The sequence below is a fragment of the Monodelphis domestica genome, chromosome 1, assembly GCF_027887165.1.
Source record: "Monodelphis domestica isolate mMonDom1 chromosome 1, mMonDom1.pri, whole genome shotgun sequence".
NCBI classification, from domain to species: domain Eukaryota; kingdom Metazoa; phylum Chordata; class Mammalia; order Didelphimorphia; family Didelphidae; genus Monodelphis; species Monodelphis domestica.
This window is the reverse complement of record NC_077227.1, coordinates 696,742,631-696,763,407: the sequence shown is the minus strand read 5'-3', so window position 1 is coordinate 696,763,407 and position 20,777 is coordinate 696,742,631. Positions and strand designations below refer to the sequence as shown.

General features: G+C 44.9%; 1 protein-coding gene across 4 annotated transcripts in view; it reads left to right on the top strand.

Moving 5' to 3' along the window:
• Positions 1-19,349, top strand: part of SMPD3 (sphingomyelin phosphodiesterase 3) — a 288,206-nt gene extending 268,857 nt beyond the window's left edge. For 2 of the 4 annotated variants that reach the window (XM_016427761.2, XM_016427762.2), the window contains exons 6-10: positions 3,113-3,292; positions 5,415-5,504; positions 6,407-6,470; positions 12,578-12,731; positions 14,646-19,349. In XM_016427761.2, coding sequence (XP_016283247.2) covers positions 3,113-3,292; positions 5,415-5,504; positions 6,407-6,470; positions 12,578-12,731; positions 14,646-14,747 — 590 coding nt within the window. In that variant the 3' untranslated portion in view covers positions 14,748-19,349. The remainder of the gene's footprint in view (positions 1-3,112; positions 3,293-5,414; positions 5,505-6,406; positions 6,471-12,577; positions 12,732-14,645) is intronic. The other 2 variants (XM_056810121.1, XM_056810116.1) reach the window with 1 other exon arrangement.
• Positions 19,350-20,777: the final 1,428 nt, after the last annotated feature.

The following is a 20,777-nucleotide window of genomic DNA, read 5'->3' as shown; positions in this document are numbered from 1 at the left end:
TATCATGGATGCTTCCCTTTCTGTAGGGATACACTTCAAAGCCAGAACAAAAAAAGGTCTTATCCTTTAATCTTGTTCATCTGGACCAAGTTCCTCCTGGGAACACTTTCTTCATGATGGAAGGCTACCTTGACCAAGAATGGAATACATGAGATGAAGGCAAGGATAAATCCACTGTCAAGGACTAGTTCAAAATCTTGTCTTTCATTCTGAATCACTACTTCATCACAGCCCAGCTGTAGTCTTTTATTCCTTATATACAGACTTAATGGTTCAATCTCTGCCCTGGTTCTGAAATCATCACCTGGGAACATAGGCTGGCAAAATAGAGAGCCTTGAGTTTAATAGTACCTTAGATCACTTGAATACCTTTGTATTTCTTTCATTCTCTCTCTGGAGAGGGCAGCACCAATTCCCTAGAGCAAGTCGTTTTTTTAGAAAGCTTCTGATTTTCACTCCAGCTGTTGCAAAATATGTATATCTCTGTTTCTTCCTATATCTACAGAATTGTTCTGATGGTGAAGCTTCATATGCCTTTTCAAGAGCTATGTACACAGGCTTGTTGCTTCTGGTCTTGACTGACAATCATGCATTCTGGTTTGCTTTATGCTGATGTTATAGAAATTGTATGGAAATACTTTTCTGAGGCTTTTCACTGGCCAGTGCCCCCTATCAACTCCAGCCTCTATTGTGGATATTATGGATAGGCCTCCTGGAAGCCCCTCTCAAAATTAGCTGTAGATTTGGTTCTTCAGAGGATGCAACAACATCCATAATGAGGGATTATGGCTAGGTCCTGATTAATGTGAATAATGAACCCCCAAATCTCATTAAGTGATCACATTATTTGTATTCACCCTGCATATTTCCATTGGGCTATAACCAGTGACTACATTTTATATAATTATAACTTTGAATGGTATGAATCTGAATATGTGGAACCACTTCATGAGATTACTTATTTGCACTAATAAGGATCCAGCCATAGCCTTTTTCTAAGTTTCTTTTCCATAGGAATTAACAGTATACACCTAAGAAATATATTGTGTCTACATCAGTAGTCCACCCACAAGAGTAGGTTGTGTATCAGTGTAAAACAGTAGCATATGAGTATCAGATGGTGAAAGAAATTCTATTCCCAACTGCCTATATGACCTTAGGGAATTCATTTTCCACTTCTGAGGTTTATTCTTTCTCTATGCAAATTAACAAAAGGTTTTGAATAAGTGATCTCTAAAGTTCCTTCCAGCCCCAAATACTATGAACAATATAAACCTATTTGGCTATTTAACATATTTTCATGTGGCCTAATTTTTTTAAAAAGGATGTGAATAGAGTCTGCAAATTGTAGACCAATGAACTAGATCTCAATTCCTGACAAAAGTCTAGATCAAGTTATTAAAGGGATAGTTAGTAAACGTTTAGAAAAGGAAGCAGTGATCACAATATAGCTCCATAAGAAATGGATTGTGGCAGGCTAACATCTTTTTTGACAGGGTTATTGGAGGTTGGGGAACTCTATGAATCATTTCCATAAATATTATCAAAGCATTTGACAACAAGTCTCGTTATTTTGGGGGAAAAGTCTAAAGCAGTGGTTCTCAACCTTTCTAATGCCGTGACCCTGCAATACAGTTCCTCATGTTGTAGTGACCCCAAACCAAAAAATTATTTTGGTGGCTACTTCAAAACTGTAATTTTGCTACAGTTAAGATTCAGAATGTAAATACCTGATATGCATTATAGATTCTCATTGCTACAAATTGAGAGGTTGAGAACTGCTGGTCTAAAGGATGGGAGTCAAATTAATGATGCATTGTCTACATGGAAGGAAGTCTCTAATGAAGTACCCCAGGGATCTATTTGATTTAGCATTTCTAACAACATCTTGGATAAAAATATAGATTGAATGCTTCTCAAATATATAGTTGATATAGAGTTGGGCAAGATAGTTAACACACTGGATAATGGTGTCAGGATCTAAAATTATTTCAACAGGTCAGAACCCTGGGCCAGATCAAATAAGATGAAATTGAATTCTGACCAATTAGAGTTTTAAAAATCAGTTTCACAAACTAGATAACACTGAATCTTAAACTGATAAAAATGTGGGGGTCTTAGTGGGCCCCAATCTTCATATGAGTCTACAGTATACAATAATGGCCAAAAAAGCTAACATGTTCTTAGTCTGTATTGAGAGGCAGAGTTATGAGGCAATCATCCCATTGTATACTGCCCTACTAAAAACTACATCTACATAAATTCTGTATCTCGTTTTAAGGTCTTTGATAAACTGGAAGGTTTACAGAAGGAGAGATAACCAAGCTAGTGAAAGACCTCAAGATATGAGAATCAGCTGAAGAATGTTTAATGGGGAGAAGAGTAGACTTAGAGATCCCCAACCTCTATCTAGTGAATCAATTTTTCTTGATTTCCCAAATTCCTTAAAAATCATTGAATATGAGGAGGATGGTTAGAAGACATTCAAAATTTACCAAGCAGCCCACAGAGGCAAAGGAAGGTAGGAAGAACCAGGGCATGGAGGAGGAGAACCAGGATTTACCCCTACCCTTTGCAGGAATTTTTTTAACTCAAGCTACCTACCAAATCCTGGAAAGTTGGAGTTGGACGTCTTAGCAGTAGAACCTGCCGCCACCTGAACTACACATGTTAAAGAGAATCAGTATCTCATAGCTGACTGAGAACTCCTGCTAGTCTCTCTAGTCTATCCTACTAGTATATATCTTCTTGTCCTTGGGTAGGGGGTAATGATGGGTCCTAAACAGACCACAGTGCTGGCTTCCAACTCTTCTTTCTGGGGAACTAAGGGACGTCCCCTCAGAGGCAGAGATTCTCTGCCCCTTCTCCAGAGCCCAAGAACAATTCTTAGGGACGTTTAGGGAACTCTTGTCCTAAAAGAACAAAACCAAAAAACCAAGAGTTCTTTCCTGGAGTAATATCCTCTGAAGGAAAAGACTCAGGATCTATAAGTGGGGGCATGTCAGAGCTCTGGTCTCACCAGAGATGGAAACCACTAGGGCAAATGGTAGGGCAATGGGGCTGGGCTTTGTATGCTAATGTTAAGGTCCCAGCTGCCTGGCTTTCGGGCCAGGCTGCTCTTGTTGCTCTCAACCAGATGACAGCACCATTCGATGTGAACAACTGAGTCAGCTTCAGGATTGGCTAGCTGATTTCCGAAAATCTACCTCCTCCTCCAGCACAGCCAATCCCGAGGAGCTAGTGGCATTTGATGTGGTCTGTGGAGATTTCAACTTTGACAACAGCTCTCCAGGTGAGACAGCTTTTTCTCTCTCTCTCCTTCCTCTAATCCTATGAAACCAGTTGGGGTCGGTCCTGGAAGTCTTCTGCTAAGAGGCGGGATGGCCCTGGGTCCCAGTTTCTTCATCCATAAAATGAAGAAATTGAACTTGTGGACTCTGAAGCCTCCAACGTTATAATTATTCCTCTGATCCCAGTTCCTGCTGAAACATCATCATCCTAACCCCAAGTATTGCCGAGTGTTATGGGAAAATGTTCAGAGATGGGAGCCACTTATTAGAAAGATTGAAAGGAGACGATGCTTGGATGTTTCATCTACTGCCATTTTCAAACAACATTGCCTGCTCTAGAAACTGCCCAGATACAGGGCTGGGTGCCTACCAGTCCTACAGATTCTCTTGCAGTGATCTGAGCTGAGCCTGCTCTAGAAAGACCAGTTTTTAGTCCAGAGAGTAGACTGAACCAGGCTGGCTCCTACTATTGTCCATCAGAGAACTGACCAGCGCCAGGCTCTGCAAGACCCTAGACAAGCCATTAGGACCCTAGCCCTTTAGAGACAAACAATAGCTAGGTGACCCTGAACAAGTCACTTAACTCCCATTTCCTAGCCCTTTCTGCTCTTCTGCCTTGGAACCAATTGTGCATGTTGATTCTAAGATAGAAGGCAATGGTTTAAAAAAGAAAAAAGCAAGCAATAAACTTAATTTAAAACAAAAACAAAAACTGGGCAGCTAGGTGGCTCAGAGGATAGAGAACCAAACCAGGAGTCAGAAGAATCTCCGTTCAAATCTGGCCTCAGACACTTCCTAGCTAGGTGGCCCTGGACAAGTCACTTGACCCCAGTTGCCTAGCCTTTACCCCTCTTCTGCCTTAGAACCAATACTTAGTATTGATCCAAGGACAAAATGTAAAGATTTTTTTTAAAAGACTTGATATGAAGGGAAGTGGATCTTCTCACATCACAGAAATAATAAGGTTAATTTCTAAAGTGTGGACATGAGGCACTATTTTTATAACACCTATGAAAAGAAGGTTTTTAATTTGTTTCTAATCATAATAAATAACTATAGCTAATATTTACAGTGTGCTTTAAGGTCTCCAAGAATTTGTATATGCCCTCTTATTTGATGCTCACAATAACCCTAGGGAACAAGTACTATTATAATAGCCATTTTATAAAAGAGGAACGGGGGCTAAAAGAGGTTAGGGGACTTGCCCAAGGTCATACAGCTAATAAGTGACTGTGGCAGAATTTGCACTCAGATTTCCTGACTCCAGGCCCAGTAGGACCCATTGTGATACATAGCTGCCTCTCTTTAGACTTCATTAGTGGACAACACATCCTTTCCTCCTCTAGAAACACATCAAGCCTGAGGCTGAAATCCCAGTACAAGGGTTCCAAAGGAGAAGGGAAGGGAACAGAAAGGATGGAGAAAGCATAACTACAGGCATTCCAAAGCCTTCACATGAAATCTATCCTTGAACCCAAGACAGTCTAAGTAATAGATAGATGGTCTTAAGTACTGGTCCTTCATGAACCCAGAAAGTGGCCCAAAGCAAGGCTGGGTGAATGGGGCCATGCTCTTCTTGGGCAGAGATGTTCACTGAGTGATGGGCAGCGGAGAACTACAGACCGATGGGTAAAGGAATCTGCCCTTTTCAAAAGAAGCTCTATCGAAGTATCCTCATCCCTTGCACTTTCGTAGGGAAGGCTCCCATCATGGCCTTTGTCAAAAACTATCTTGCATAGCCTAGATACTTAATAGCATTTTTCACAAAATATCTCCTATGTATATTCAGAGAAGTCAAGAAGCATCTTGTACCAGGCACTGCCACAAAGTTACAGTTGCTTAAATCTAGTTCATCCAATATTAAAAAGCATTTTCCAAGGGCTGCTCCAGCAGTCTTGAGCGGCTGCCAACAGCTGACAGCTACATTTCCCCATCGTTTGCTGGGCACGACCCTCACGCAGGCCCTGCATTCCAGTCTCTGCTCTTAGACGAGGGAAGAACACTTTAGAACCTCTTCGTATCATCGCGGAGCAGGGCTCAAGCAGGGAGATGTGTTTCCTTGGCATTCCTGGATTTCCACTTTACTTGGGGACAGACCTGACTAATTTCTTCTTCTCTGTTCAGATGATAAGCTGGCACAACAGCATTCCCTGTTTACACACTACAAGGACCCCTGCCGAGTTGGTCCAGGGGAGGATAAGCCGTGGGCAATCGGTAAGGCATCTCTTCCAGCTTCAGAGAAGACTGCATTGTCTCTTCTGCATGACCCAGGGGTCCCCTGAGGAGCCGGGGGGTTAGCCAGGGGAAGTACAACCAGCTACAGGTCTACCAGTGTGGATTCTTACTATGTGAACCACAAACATTCCTGACCTGGAGGCCAGCAGACTCATCAAATGATGAGATAATATCAGGTTACCCATTTCCCTTAAGAAATAAACAAATGACCTGTCTTGGGACCAATGTTTAGCATTGATTCTAAGACAGAAGTTTTAAAATGAGAGAGAGAGAGAGAGAGAGAGACAGAGACAGAGACAGAGACAGAGACAGAGAGACAGATGCACTAGTCCATTTCCTGACAAAGCAGAGGGGAGAGGAGAAGAATTAGGGACCAGGAAAGGAAGTTTTCACACCCAAGAAAAGGAATTGGCTATGGTGCCCCCATCCCAGACTGCCCATTCCTTCCCTTCCCTTCAAAAATAAGGAACTGGGGGGGGGGGGGGGGGAGGGAGAGCTGGGGAGCTCAGTGGATTGAGAGCCAGGCCTAGAGAGGAGAGGTCCTAGGTTCAAATCTGACCTCAGACCCTTCCCAGCTGTGTGACCCTGAGTAAGTCACTTAACCCCCATTGCCTAGCCTTACCACTCTTCTGCCTTGGAGCCAATACACAGTATTGATTCCAGGACAGAAGGTAAGGGTTTAAAAAAATAAACTTAAAATAAGGCACTGGCTGCATCAGGAGCCATTCCCCCCACCCCAGGTTGCAGTACTAGGAAGGGGGTGTCCACATGGGTTGGGGTCCACCTATGGCAGCTTAACTCATACAATGTCCAGTTCAGCCATTACATAGAATATGACTCACAGATTCTCATTCTAATTCTCGTGTCCTCTTTGTTCTCAGGTACTTTTTTAAATCAAAAGCGCCTCTATGATGAGGAGGTGTGTACCCCTGATAATCTGCAAAAGTAAGCTGCTTACTCTGGCATTTTTCCTTTAGCAGATAGAAAACCTGGTCGGGGTGATGAGCTCGAGGAAATAGTAATCAGAAAGGCATGGGGCAAAATGGGAAGAGAATTGGCTCTGGAATCAGGGAATCTGGACTCAAGTCCCATCTGTTACATTATTCCCCATGGGAAAGTCACTTCATAGGTCTGGGCCTCCATTCTTTCATCTGTAAAAATGAAGGGGTTAGACAAACTGGCCCAGACCAGACTCCCTGGTGTCCACCCACATGCCTCAAGGATAACAGATTTCCTTGAGGCAAGAATAGAACAGCAATTAGCAGGGAAACTGGTTTCCTAAACTTAACTCATTACAGGCCAGGGGAATTTCTGAGCTAAAATCAGAGACAAAGAACCATGACTGGAGCAGTCACTGGACAGAATCAATTAACTATAAATAGGACTAATTGGTCTAATTTTCAGTTTCTAATTGGAAAAAAGATACAGAATCCATCTAATCATTTCAGCCTCTCAGCCTCAGTTTCTTCATCTGTAAAGAGATCGTCTCTAAGGCCCCTTTCAGCTCTTCATTCCTAGGCTCAGACATAACTGAATTTGAAACTTCCAGCAGCCTGCTTCTCTTCTACACAAGCAATCTGGAAGCTTTTCTAAGGCTATGCTGAAGTCAAACAGGGATGAAATAGAAAAATGTCCCTATTGTTAGACAGCAACATGGGCTAAGGATGGCCAGAACTATCCATTACGCCAGAATGTCTCCAGGAGACAAGAGCCCATCCTATGGAGCCCTTGGGCAGGAGGCCAAGGAGCTCACATTTGAGCTCAAACACACACACACACCCTGTCCAGAAAGCATCCAGCCAAGAGCCTCCAACTGTTAAAGATGGTCACATCTGCTTATTCCCACCAAGAAAGGGCACCCCAAGCTGATGATCAGATCAGAGATCAGCCTTGAGCTGGGGTTCTCTGGGCAGCGACCAAACAATGGTGCCTTGTGTGAATTATTGGGCTAGTCTGGGAAGGGACCTGGATCAGGGAATGAGCTGCTGCTTGACATCTTCATGACCCACAATTATTCCCACCATCATCCTTTTCCATGCCGGGGCTAATCAAACCTATTTTCACAAAGGGCTTCCCTCATTAAAAAGAACAAACACCCAAATGAATTTCTTAGGCGGAATTTGATCTTTTCATTCCACATAGCCCAGTTATACGTGGTTGACTCACAAAGGGAGATGAACTATGCCAGAAATCATTCATTGCAATACTCATTCAGTCACTCAACAAGTTTGCTTCCTAATAGGCACTGTGAATACAAAGAAAAAGCAAAGAACTGCCCTTGAAGACCTTACATTCCCATCAGGGAGACAACATATAGAAATCAGAACATACAAGACAAATATAGAGTAGAGGCAGGGTTGGCATTAGCAGCCGGGGGATCAGGAAAGAGCTCTTGGAGATGCAGGCACTTGAGCTGAGTCTTAAAGGAAGAGATATTAAAAGTTGGACACTGGAGGAACAGCACACAGAGAGTCCCAGAGACGAGTAGTGTTGTGTGTGAGAACAGCTGGCAGAGCAGTATAACACGAACAAAATATGAGGAACCTGGAAAAGGAGGAAGGGACCAGAACAAAGGATTTGTTATTTGGTCCTTGAGGTAATAGGGAGCCACTGGAGTTTCTTGAGTAAGAGATTATGTGGTCAGGTTATGTTTTAGGAAAATCTTATTGACAATGAAAGGGAAGATGAATTAGAGCTGGATGAGAATAAAGATAGGGAGCCTAATTAGAAGGTTGTTATAATAATCCAGGTGTGTGGTGACAAAGCTGGTGGCTATGGGGAGTGCAGAAAAGGGGGCATATGCAAAAGATGTTGTAGGAAAAAAATATAAGACTCGGCAACTAATGAGATATGTGGAGTGAACAAGCGAGGAATCAAGGCTAATCCCTGGATCATCTGGGAACCAGGGTAACTAGAAAGGCTGTCGTGCCCCATACAATAACAAAGAAATTCAGAAGAAAGAAAGGGTGGAGATAATGAGTTCTGATTTGGACATGTTGAGTTCGAGACACGTACCAGAAATCTAATTCAAAGTGTCCAAGTGAGATCTAGTAATGTGGAATAGAAAGTTAAGAAGGAAGACTAGGACTGGATAAACAGATCTGGTAATCGTTTGCATCTGGGTAATCAGAGAGAGATAGACAGAGAAGGAGAAAGAGAGAGACAGACAGACAGAGAGAAAGACAGACAGAGACAGACAGGACAGACAGAGACAGACAGGACAGACAGAGAGACAGAGGGGGAGGAGAAAGGAAGGAGGAAGGACCCCAGAGCCTTGGGGGACACTTAGGAGTTGGTGGCCATGACATGGATGAAGATTCAGCAAAAAAGACTAGAAAAGAACATCTTTAACAGGTAGGGGGGTCAAGTCACAAAAATTCAGAAAAGAAAGTATTAAGGAAGAGAGAGGTCATCAACAGTGCCAAAGACATTCAACAAATATTTATTACATATGTGTTGTTTCTACAGCCCTGGGCTCCTGCTGGAAGATTCATAAAGCTAAGCTAAAAACTGGTTTCTACTCTTATGGAGCTTACAGTCTAATGGGAGTGTAAGACATACAGAGATAGATGTAGTTCCCAACATTACATGGCAGGTACTTGAAGGAGGGACAAACAACTAAGGTAATGGCCCAAGCAGCAAGGAAAGCCTCGTGCTTGTGGCTGGAGTTCACAAAGTCAGCAAATGTAGAACCCTTAGGGAAACTTGCGTGATTAGAGATGCTTCATTCCCTGTCCAGCAAGGGGTTGTGCATGGAACAAAAGAAAAAACCATCAGCTAAAAGAGAATACTGCCACAGAAGTATTCCCTGAAGAAAACCCAAGCCTAGAGTTCAAATCCTTCCTAATGGAAAGGGAAATCTTCAATCATAAGTCTTGGCAGAGAAGCCAAGATATCTCCGTGTTTGTATTGGCAGGGACTATGCTAGATGCAGCCCAGACATCAATTTCCTTTGACCTATTAATAAAAAACTAGGTCACTGGGTTGGATGCTTCAGACAGGTCAGTGGAATGGGCCACAGAGTTGGGCCACAGAGAGGCCAAAGCCTCTCATTTAAAAAAAAATTAGCAATTTTTTTGTTACCTTTTTAAAAATTTTTAATTTTTTTTAAATCCTTACCTTTCATCTTAGATTCAGTACTGTATATTGGTTTCAAGGCAAGACAGTTGCAAGGACTAGGCGATGGGGGTTAAGTGATTTGCCTAAAGGAGGAAACTGAGCTTAGAGGGGTAGGCATTTGCTCCATTGACTGGATGGAGGCTCCATCAAACTACATCTGAAACCTCCCTCCCTCAATTCCTCATCGATAAACCAAAGGGGTTGGACTAGATGATTTCTAAGGTCCTTCCAACTCTATATCTATGACCCATGCCCACTTCATCTTACAGACAAGAAAACTAATTGTCCTGAGCAGTTTCTGTCCAAAGTGACATGACATAGTGGCTTGGCATCCAACTGACTTCCAAGAAAGCAAAGTCAATGGCTAGTTGCCACCAATTTGATTTCAAGGCCAAGCAGATATAACACAAATGAATAACCTTCAAAGCAAAGAGAATTCTATCACAAGCGGATTGCATTCTCAAATCTAAATGAGATCTTCACAAAGGACATACACTGGCAAGACCAACATTTGAAGCAATTTTTAATTCAAAGTCTGAAATTACACGGACTCCAAGCTGTTTCTCCTTACAGCTAATTTGAGGCAATTAATTAGATTATAGTCTAAATCCGAAGCACTATCCTATACCAAGAAAATTATCTTTTATGAGTGATGATTAAAAAATGACTCCTTTCCATTGCTTATCAGGAACACTCCGATCACTGATGCTAGAATTAATTAGGGAAGGCAAATGGATGATAATGGATTCCATTTCTGAAATTTAATGATGTTCTGGATGTTATTAGAGTATTTATCTTTAATGCTGATAAATTACTTCTTGTAGAAACCCATGTTAACTCATTGGACCATTTTCATGCTCTTATTTCCAATTTGTCTACAACTTAACTGACCTCATCCAGAACATCATTTTAAAACTATGTAGCATCTCTGGTCTTTTACTTTATCCTGGGTACTTCTGTAAAGGTTAAGACTGAAAGAAAGTCACTTTCTAGCTCATTCATCCTCTTGGACATTGATTTCGTTCTCTAGCTTCAGGTTCCTATTTTTTCTAAGAAGTGGCAGGTGATTTGGGGGTAAAACGAGATGGGAAATGAAGTGTCTGCTCAATCCAGAATGGAGTAGAGCCTGTGCCACCACACTCCTTTCTAACCAGTGAGCCTAAAAGAATATCTATTCCTAGAAACAAAGTGCTGGAAGGGAGCTGAAGCATAATAGTACGAAAACAGAACAAGGTCTTGGGCTCAAATACCAACTATGCTTCTTACCACCTATATGACCTAAGTTTAGGCTTCAGTTCCTCATCTATAAAATGACTAGATAAGCTCTAAGGTCCTCCCATAGCTATATCTACAACCCCTTCCCACCTGCTTCTTCATCTTGCAGACAAGAAAACTAATTGTTCTAAGCTGTTACTGTCCAAAGTTACATTCTTGCAGATCTCCTGACTCCCAAGACATACCTGAGGCTGCACTCAATATTCATATTTTCAGATATGACAAAATTGATAATCAGATTGATAGAAAAATAAGTCTAGTTTCAGGGAAATAGTTCTAGGCATTGAGCCATGAAAACTGGGCTTCTCTAGTGTTAATTTAGTCCCTGGTCAACCCCCAATTCACTAGGTAGCCCTGGAAGATAACCTAATTAAATGTCAGTTTGTCCATCTTTTTATATGGAATAAATCATAGTTACCTAGTCTTGGAATTAGAGGCATGCAGCCAGAAAGGACTTTAGCCATGAACTAGCTCAACCTCTTCGTTTTACAATTGAGAAAAGTGAAATCCAGGAAGATCGTGACCTGCCCAAGATCACCCTGAGTAGTGACACCAATGGGATTGGAACCCAAGTCTTCTGACTCCAACAGCCCGTGCTCTTTCCTGAACCCCACTGCCCCCTCCATTGTGGTACTCAGTGAAATAATATATGGAAAAACAAATATACTTAATATTTGGAAATAATTTTTTTCTACTGGTACTTTGCTCCTTAGAGACTAGGATGCCAACAGTAACATCCCTCTGTTAAGGAGCAAGAAACCAGTTTCTATTAATGGAAACCCAAGTGGTCCCCAACACTCATCAGGATGTCAGACTATGTCTCAAAAGGTTTTTCAGGGGGCAGCTGGGTGGCTCAAGGGATTGAGAGCCAGGAGGTCCTGGGTTCTAATCTGGCCTCAGACATGTCCCAGATTTTAACCCCCATTGCCTTACCCTTAACCATTCTTCTACCTTAGAACCAGTACACAATTTTGATTCTAAGACAGAAGATAAAGGTTTAAAAAACAAACAAATAAAACTGATTTTTCTGAGGCTACATCAGCAAGACGGAAGACTAAAGAAATTGACTGCTACTCCCAGCTCTCCTATTGCACTCAAATGGACTCTGGAAAAAGCCATTTTTGAGCCATTAGAAAAATTAAGAATAATAGCCCACATTTCTAAAGCCCTTTCACCATAACAAGCACTGAAAGGGGCCTCGATTGGGCCACTGATTAAGCAAGGGGACAAGAGTTCGATTCTTGGCTCCAAGTAACCCCTCCACTTGTTGTAAAGAGGCTGTGGAAGCAGAGCCTTGTGGTTCTAGAGTCAGGGAGGGCTTATCTAAGCACTGAGGCTTTTCTTTTAGAGACATGGGGTTCTTCTTCCACGAATCCCCTTTTCCAAAGAGCAAAGTTCACTTGAGGCACAAAAGGAGAGATTTGAGTCCTTGAATGTTTTATAAACTTAGAATATCCAAGATTACTTCCCCTTTTTCAAAGCAATGGCAGCTCCAGGGACAGAACAGATGGAGATGCCTGAATCTGTGTTGGGCTTGAGCGGGAGAAGGGAGTTGGGGAAGGGGTGGGCAGAGTAATTAATCCCTTGAAAGCATCCCAAGCTTGAAACGGTGACTCTTGGGGCTGTCTGCTCACAATGTGTCTGTCTGTGTGGACTAGGGTCCTGGAAAGTGAAGAAGGAAGGAAAGAATACATTAGCCAACCCACCAGCAAGAACCATCCTTCCAACCAGAAGGTCTTGATGAAGGGAAATGGCAGCAGGATTGATTACATGCTCTATACTGAGGAGGGGCTCTACTTGGACTGGAAAGTGGTGAGTTTTCCAGGAAAGAATGTGTGCGGGGCAACTAGGAGGGGCTCCCTGGGGAATATGTTAGTCCAAGCTGCTCTGGTGGGCAGCCCTGCACCCCATTTCCCAGGCTCTGGTGGGATTTCTGGAGAGCCAAGCATTAAGAGCACCAACTCGGGATGGATAGATAGCACAGTGATGGAGAGTACAGCAGCCAGCCAGTGCCAGGCCAGGAGCCAAGAGGTCCTGGGTTCAAATATGACCTCAGACACTTCCTAGCTGTGTGACTCTGGGCAAGTCACTTAACCCCCATTGCCTAGCCCTTCCTGCTCTTTTATCTTAGACTTCATACTAAGGCAGATGCCAAGGTTTTGTTTTTTTGTTTTTTTAAAGCCCCAACTTGCTCTGGGCTGGGGTGAAATACCTAGGCTGAGACATTCCAAGAGCAGCAGGTTTGGAGTCAAGAGGACTTCATGTCAAATCTAAGAAAAAATCTCTGGGAACCTGCACAAGTCACATCTCTAGACCCATTTCTTCATAGGTAAAAGGATCTGGTTGGGCCAGATGAGAGGTTCTTCATTTCATTTCTGTCATGGACCCTCCTGGCAGTCTGATGAAGCTTATGGACCTCTTCTCAGAATGATGTAGTTAAATATATAGGATTATGAAGGAAACCAACTAGACTGGGGGGGGGGAGTGGAGAGAGACAGAGACAGACAGAGAGAGATAGAGAGGGAAAGAGAGAGAGCAAGAGAGAGACAGAAGAGACAGGCAGAGATAAAAAGACACAGAGACAGGGAGGGAGAGATAGACAGGGAAGGAAGGAGGGAGGGAGAGGAAAAGAGACAGAGGGAGGGAGAGGGAAAGGGAGAGAGACAGACAGACAGAGACAGGAAGAGAGGGAGGAAGGGTGGAGGAAGGAGGGGGGAGGGAGAGACAGAGACAGAGAACAAGAGAGAAAGCAAGACAGAGAGATGGAGAGAGGGAGAAAGAGACAGGGGCAGGGGAGAGACAGAGACAGACAGAGAGACAGATAGAGAGGGAAAGAGTCAAAGAACAAGAGAAAGACAGGAGAGATAGGCAGAGATAGAAAGTCAGAGAGACAGGGAGGGAGGGAGAGGAAGAGACAGAGAGGGAGAGAGACAGAGAACAAGAGAGAGAAGGAGAAACAGAGAAAGAGAGAGAAAAGGAGACAGAGACAGAGCCAGGGAGAGAGAGATTTTAACAGTTTCCCTGAGCCCAGGTTAAGGACTTTTAAATGATGATCTCTTCCAGCTCTGAATCCTTATCTTTAAAAGGAGCTGGGTGACCCTGGGCAAGTCACATCATCCCCATTGCCTGACTCTTACAGGCTTCTGCCTTGGAACCAATACAAAGTATTGATTGTAAGATGGAAGGTACAGACGGGGTTTTGGTTTTTTTGCTTTGTCAGGGAACTGATTTTTGTTCTGGGATTTGCCCACTAGCTGGGTAACTCAGAGCCACTGTTTCTAGAGCTTCGTTTTCTTGCCCGTCAGAGGGCTGAACTAGGTCTGGAAGGCGAGGGGGGTTAAAGAAAGAAGTCGGTGTGATGAGAGCGCCTTCCTCACAGGGTCGTGGGATGCAGGGAGCTAGAGTTTGTACAGTACTCCACTACATAAGCGTGGGCTAGGATGGTCCTACCCCCTAGCCTAGCCTATGGTGGGGAGGGGAGGGGAAGAATGAGCTCAGCCCAGGGGTGCTGCCATAGATCAGAACCTTTCACGAGGAACATGGCAGCAGCCAGCTGGTCTCCCATGAGTTGTGCCAGTCCTTGTGAACTCATCCTTGCTAGTCTGTGTCTCTTGCCCTTCCGAATTCTCCTTGCCAGGATGTTCTCTCCTGTGCTTAGCTGCACTCCCTCCTGTTGAATTTTGCCCTCATTCCCTCTTGTTCTCTACACCATTCTTTTCCCTGTAGGAGGTGGAGGAATTCAGTTTTATTACCCAGTTAGCAGGTTTGACTGACCACCTGCCTGTGGCCATGCGCCTGATGGTCAACACTGGAGAGGAAGAGGTGTAGACGCGCCAGCCGCATGGTCAGTCAGGAGCCAGGCCGGCCTAAGAAGCCCTGGCCTATGATCTTGTGAGACAAAGGACTTTTTCCCGGTGCCACGTGAGCCAGATGAAAACTCCTGGCCTCCAGTCGCCTCTCCCAGCACCTCCACAGGCTTGACCGGGTCCCTCCCCCATGGCTCCCTGGAGCTGGGGAAAAGGGCCACGAGGGCAGGAGGTGAGACTAAAAGGGATCCACGAGGGCTGAGAGCCCTGTCTGGAGTCACCAGGCAGCAGGGTCAGCCTCAATTTTCTACATGTTCACTGTGGACCAAGGAATGCCAGCGGCCAGGCGGGTGGGGAGGGGAGGGGAGGGGAGAGCCGAGCCCTAATTCCTTTAAATCAGTGCCATTCTTACAAAACATGGTTTTCTATGAATTATACAGCACAACTTAGTTTGTAATCTGTGGGGTAGTGCTATTCATGGGTTTTGCATCATTTCTTTGTATAGCTCTTACAAAGCTGAAGGCTTGGTTTTGGATTTTTTTTGTTAGCCTGCCAATGTCGTCATAGCATGCCTGTGCCCTAGCATGCGCTCTGACTGCATGCCACACACTCAAGATGAAACAGCCATTATGATAGCCATAGGGGAAAAACAGAAAAAAGAAAAAAAAGAATTCGAAATGCAATCAGGAAATAGTCCACGAGGCCCGTTCCAGAGTGCTGGGCAGCCATTTTTCCTTACCAGCACCACGGGCTTTTCCAAACCAACAATAATGCTGTCTCGGCGACAGGGAAAATGCCGCGTTCCTTTCCAAAGGCCTACATTTGAGGGGGGTCGAGCTTTAAGAAGAAAACAGTGTGGAGGTTCCCAGGCAGGGAAGGCCCAGGGGGAGCAGGTGGCTCACCCCAAGGGTCAGTCCCCGTCTGGCTCTAGGCTGAAGACTCCCAGGGCTCCTAATAGAGGCTGGTCAGGGGTGAAATTCAGAAAAGGGATGCTTCTGGGAAAGGGAAAACTCGGAAGAGAGACCCTGTGGTTTTATTGGAGGGAAGGGAAAGAGCACCATAGAGATGACTGGGAAGGAGCCATCTGCATTTTAAAAATACTAGTTTGTAGTGTAGTTCTTTCCTCTTTCTAAACCCACAGTCCCGTTCCTATTGCATGACCTTTGTTAGCTCCAAACCTGAGTGATTTTGACCAGATGACAAGGTTAGGACTTCAGGTTTCTTCTCCATTGTGTGGCATCATTTTGTGAATTGGGGAAGAAGAAAAAAAAACAAATCCCTTTGTGCCTCAGTTTGCCCACTGGTCCAGTGGCCTACTGGTCCCTACCTCGCTGGCCCAGCTGAGCCCCAAGGGAGTTGGCAGACAGATGACTGGCTGTCGATGAGCGATAGGTGTCTCCAGGACAAAGGCTGCCTTGGCCTGTCTCTTTCTATCTCCTCATCCAATAGCCAACCCAGACCCCTGGGATCTCCTTCCCAGTCGCTCAGCACAACTATCTTTTCTTTTTGGCCCATGGCCGAGGGGCCCCGGACAGCAAGCCATAGCAAAGGGTGGAGGGGAATGACGGAGGATTCTTTGAGAGCTGGGCCTCCCCGTTCCCACCGGGCTCTTCCAAGGAGGGACTCCTAATCAATCAGCCAGACATGGAAGCGGAAGAGGGGGATGTCAAGAGAGAAAATGGCCAAGCCGACCTCCTCCATTTGTGAGCTGAATCATGACTCCTCCTGCCACAGGACCTCTGCACAGACCACACAGACGGAGAGAAATGGTACCTTGATGTGTTCTCAGAGGCACAGTCCCTGCGGCATCCCCCTCCTCCATCACTTGCTTTCCTTCGACTGGACTTTCTTCTGGCCCCCTCTTTGGCTGGTCCTGGGCTGCTCCGGTCCTAGCCATCACTGCTGCAGGGGAAAGGTTACACTCATTCCAGGCTCCCCACGACCACCGCCGGGATCCGCCGTTTGATCCCAGATTTGGAAATCCATCTGTGCAGGGGCCCGAAGCCCGGCCAGACCCCCTCACACAACACCTTCCGCCAACTCCGCGTAGGAACATTGTCTTAAGCACCTTCAGCTTTAATTCTCTTTGTAGCCTCTTTAACTGGAAGCAATCAGGCATTTTCCTCTCCCTCTAACCCACGGGCTTTTTTTAACTCGACGCTATACTATTTCTTAGATTTTGGCCTTGGTTTTTTGGGTGATCTCCCGTTTTAAACAGAATGTTATTACCAATCGTTCACATGACCATACAACACCCTGAGCTCTTACTCACACCTGTCTTAGACCCCAGCCCAGCCCACGGGAAGAACAGGGTGGCGAGCGCCCCAGAACCCCACGGTACACATTCTCCTGGTCTTAGTACAATGACCCTGTGCCTTCTGTTGCCTCCCTGGGCGCGAGGCTGAGGGAAGCAGGATGGAGGGTGGGGAGAAACGACCGTCTCCCCCATCCCGATCCAGCCCATCTCGGCCAGACGCAGCCAGGGGGCGAGACTGGCTATGGACAGGTGACCCGTGGGGGACCCATCCAGAGGCCTTAGCCCTTCACAGCCATGAGACACTGCTACTGTTTGGGGGAAACGTCCCTCCCAAAGCTCTGTGCGCGACTCTGCCATAGGACTAGACCCAAGGTCAGGCTCCGATTCCTTGTCATTCTGACAATCTCCTTGTCCCCAAGCAGTTCAACAGCAGGTAGGAGGAACAGAAGACCAAGGGCAAAGGCCAGGACCCAGGCCAGCCTCCCCCCTGCCGGTCAGGCCTTGAGAAGGGGACCAGTCGGACCAGGGAGCTGCGCTCTCTGGAGCCACTTCCTCAAGAGATGCTCTTTTTCTGAAGGGAACCAGTTTTAAGCTGTGAAACAGGACGAGAGGGTACAGACAATAGTGGACGGTATCTGGCAAAGCAGCCCCCTTCCTATTCCTGATCCCACCTCCCGGGATCACTGTGGGAGGGAACCCAACCATAGCAAGCAGGGACCCCTAGCGATGCTAGGAGAGCTCGACCAAGTCCACGGATGCAGATCCTGCCATCCTAACCAGGGTATCTCCTCCAGAAATCATGGTGGCAGCAGCATCTGTGCGTTTTCAAGGCTCCCGCTTTGAGGAAGGCGAAACTCCAGGCCCTCCCGACCAGTCCATTCACTTACTGATTCTCAACTCAAGACGGATCTCTCTTTGGAATCATTCTCCCTTTAGAAAGAAAGGCTTTTCACAGCGCTAGAGAATCCCGATCTCTTGTAGGAGAAGCCTTTAGACTCTGGGAATTTTTTATATTCACTTATTCTGGTTTGTGAATGCATGAATCATGATTGTATGATTGAACACACGCACTAGGGCTCACGGGGTTCTGGGGTTCTCATTGTTCTGGCTGTTCTACCCACAAACACAGCCGACATCCAGAGCCGTGCATGTACAGGCAATCCTACACGCGCACACACGCACACACACGGCCTTGCCGATCACCCCGAGCCCAGGGCCAGGGATGAACATCAGCTTTCCCTGGTTGGATCCAGCAGGGGAGTCAGGGAAGATTGAAGGCCAGTATCGGGAAGCCAGGAAGGAATGGATGCCTCTCTCAAAGGCTGGAGCTCCAATGAGATGGGTAGCATCGTTCCGCCAAGCAGGGCCATCTGCTGGGAGCTGGATCCACTCCTATGGAAGCAGCTGCGTTCCATCTGGAGCAACATGATCGCCGGGTCACTCACTCCCCTCCTTACTTACTATATATGGCCTTAGGCAAGTCTTTCAATCTCCCTGTGCCTCCATGTTGTCCTCTGTAAAAATGGGGACAGTGTCTGGCAAACCTCTGGCAGCCTTTGGCTGGATGGAGCAATGTGTTCCCTCTTCCCCTGGCGACCCCTCGACAGGCAGGAAATTTGCATCTTCCCTTTGCCCTTGAGCACCTGGGCCTGCTTTTATCCTTTTGATAGAGACGTAAGGGAGTGCTCAGAGATCACAACTTCCCATCCTGAAAGCCTTGGCAACAAGCCCAGAGCATCTGCTTGTTCATACTGGTTTTGTGAAGCCTGTAGATTATTCTAAGGGGACTTGTCCATAAAAGAAATTTTTACAATTTTCATTTTTTTTTAATTCCCTGTGACTCAGATTCAGTCAAATCAAGTGATGTCCAAGCTGGGAGTAGCTCATGGTCTCAAGCTTGGAAATGATTAGCTGCTTCTGCTCCAGAGCTGGGGAAGGGGTGCATGCCTCTGGCCAGCCCCAAGATAAGCCATGCATTGGGACCCAGTTCAGTCAGACGGCTTACGAAGGAAGTGTTTTCATGTGTCCAAAACCATCTTGAGTTTTAAGTATGAATATTAATCTTGATGCTTTTTAAATATTGTATTACTGCTAAGGTTTAGAAAATACTGTTTTAAAAAAAACTTTTTTAATTTCAATAATTTTTCTGTATTCTATCCTTCTGGGACCTGAAGGGGTTTTATACGGTAAGCACACCTAACGTTTTGGTAAAACTGTATCTGATATATATCCATCTGTTTCTTCCCTGTAAGAAAACAAGTCTTACACCTAATAAAATATTTTGAAGGGTTTTTTTTTTTCCTTTATTGGTGCTGAAAGGAATGAATAGTTGATGTGAAGGAGAAAATAAAACATTAAAACGCAAAACATTTGTTTCCCATTTATTCAAGCAATTTATTGGGGGAATTTTTGCTCCAACTCTGGAGTACAAGGCACTTTTCAGGGCTTTAAAGACCAAGGAAGATCCATTCCTGATCTCTAAGAGAACCCACAGCGGTGGCTAACAAGTTTTGATTATATACTTCATGTACCTTCCAAAGATGCAATTTGTGATTGTGGAAAGAGGATCCACTGCAAGACCCAAGGTCAGGCTCAGCTCTGCCATTATATGTAACCATAAGTGACTTATCCTGACTTTCCCCTAAAATGGGAATATGCTGCTTGTTCTACTAACTTCACAGAGCTGTTTTTAGCAAAGTGTTTCAATTCTTCAAAATGTGTCGTGTCTTCTTTACAAGAACTCCCCCTAACAATTTAGCTCCAAAGCCCATCCTTCAATTAGCTGTGATTGAAAAAAATCCATCAACTGGTGGCAAATCCTATGACCTTGGCTTTGGTGACCCTTTGTCCTCACCTTCAACCTTGAATGATATTCTCACAACAATTCGTTTTCCATCAGTGCGACTCTGCTCTCCAGTGAGGAATACATGAGCTTTCACCAGTTTGATCTCTATTGACTGAATTCCCCTTATAAATATGAAGGAAAACAAAGACTCTAAAATGCTGGGCCAACTCAACCCTCCCAGAGCAAAGTAATCGATGCCTAATGCAAAAGGGATGTGACCACACTCATTGCATGTGCTCTGAAGGATCTCATCCCAATCCCTTGTACTGAGAGGTCCCTGCAAGTCCTATCCGGGCCCTGCTTTTGCCCCTTAGTGTGGATAAGTCTCTTTCTTTGTGATATAACTTCCTTGACTACAAAACTAGAAGATCCTCTCAGGTAACATGAGAGCCTACAATGACTTGAATAGTCTATGTAATGGTATAAATCAAAGGTGCCAAGCATGTAGCCCATAATACTCACTAATGTGGCCTGAACCAGATTAAAATGTTAATTAGGAAATATTTAACATTATAAAAATGCAATAAAACATTATGTGATTTTCTAAGTCGATATGAGGCTGATAGGGTTCCTTATTGATAGTTTCATGCCCCCTTCTCCATTTCCATTTGAGTTTGATACCACTGGTGTAAAACTCCATGACTAAAGCGCACTAGTGTCTATTTTCAGTATTACTGGAAACCAGCCACATGCCATGATTACCTGCCATTTTTCACCATTTGGGAACAAAAAGTTCCCAGGTCATCTCTCTACAACCAAGAGATCTTTCTCCTCCAACTGGCCATGGACAACAAGCAGCAATAGCTCAACCCTCTGGAAAGTCAAAAAATTAGTCTATCTCAAAACAAGAAAGAAACCAATGTAAATGTGGTCTCTCTCTCTCCCTTGGCCAAAAATGGTCTATGGAGCCTCTGCATATCCCCTCATGGAATCCCCAAGCTAAGCCAAGA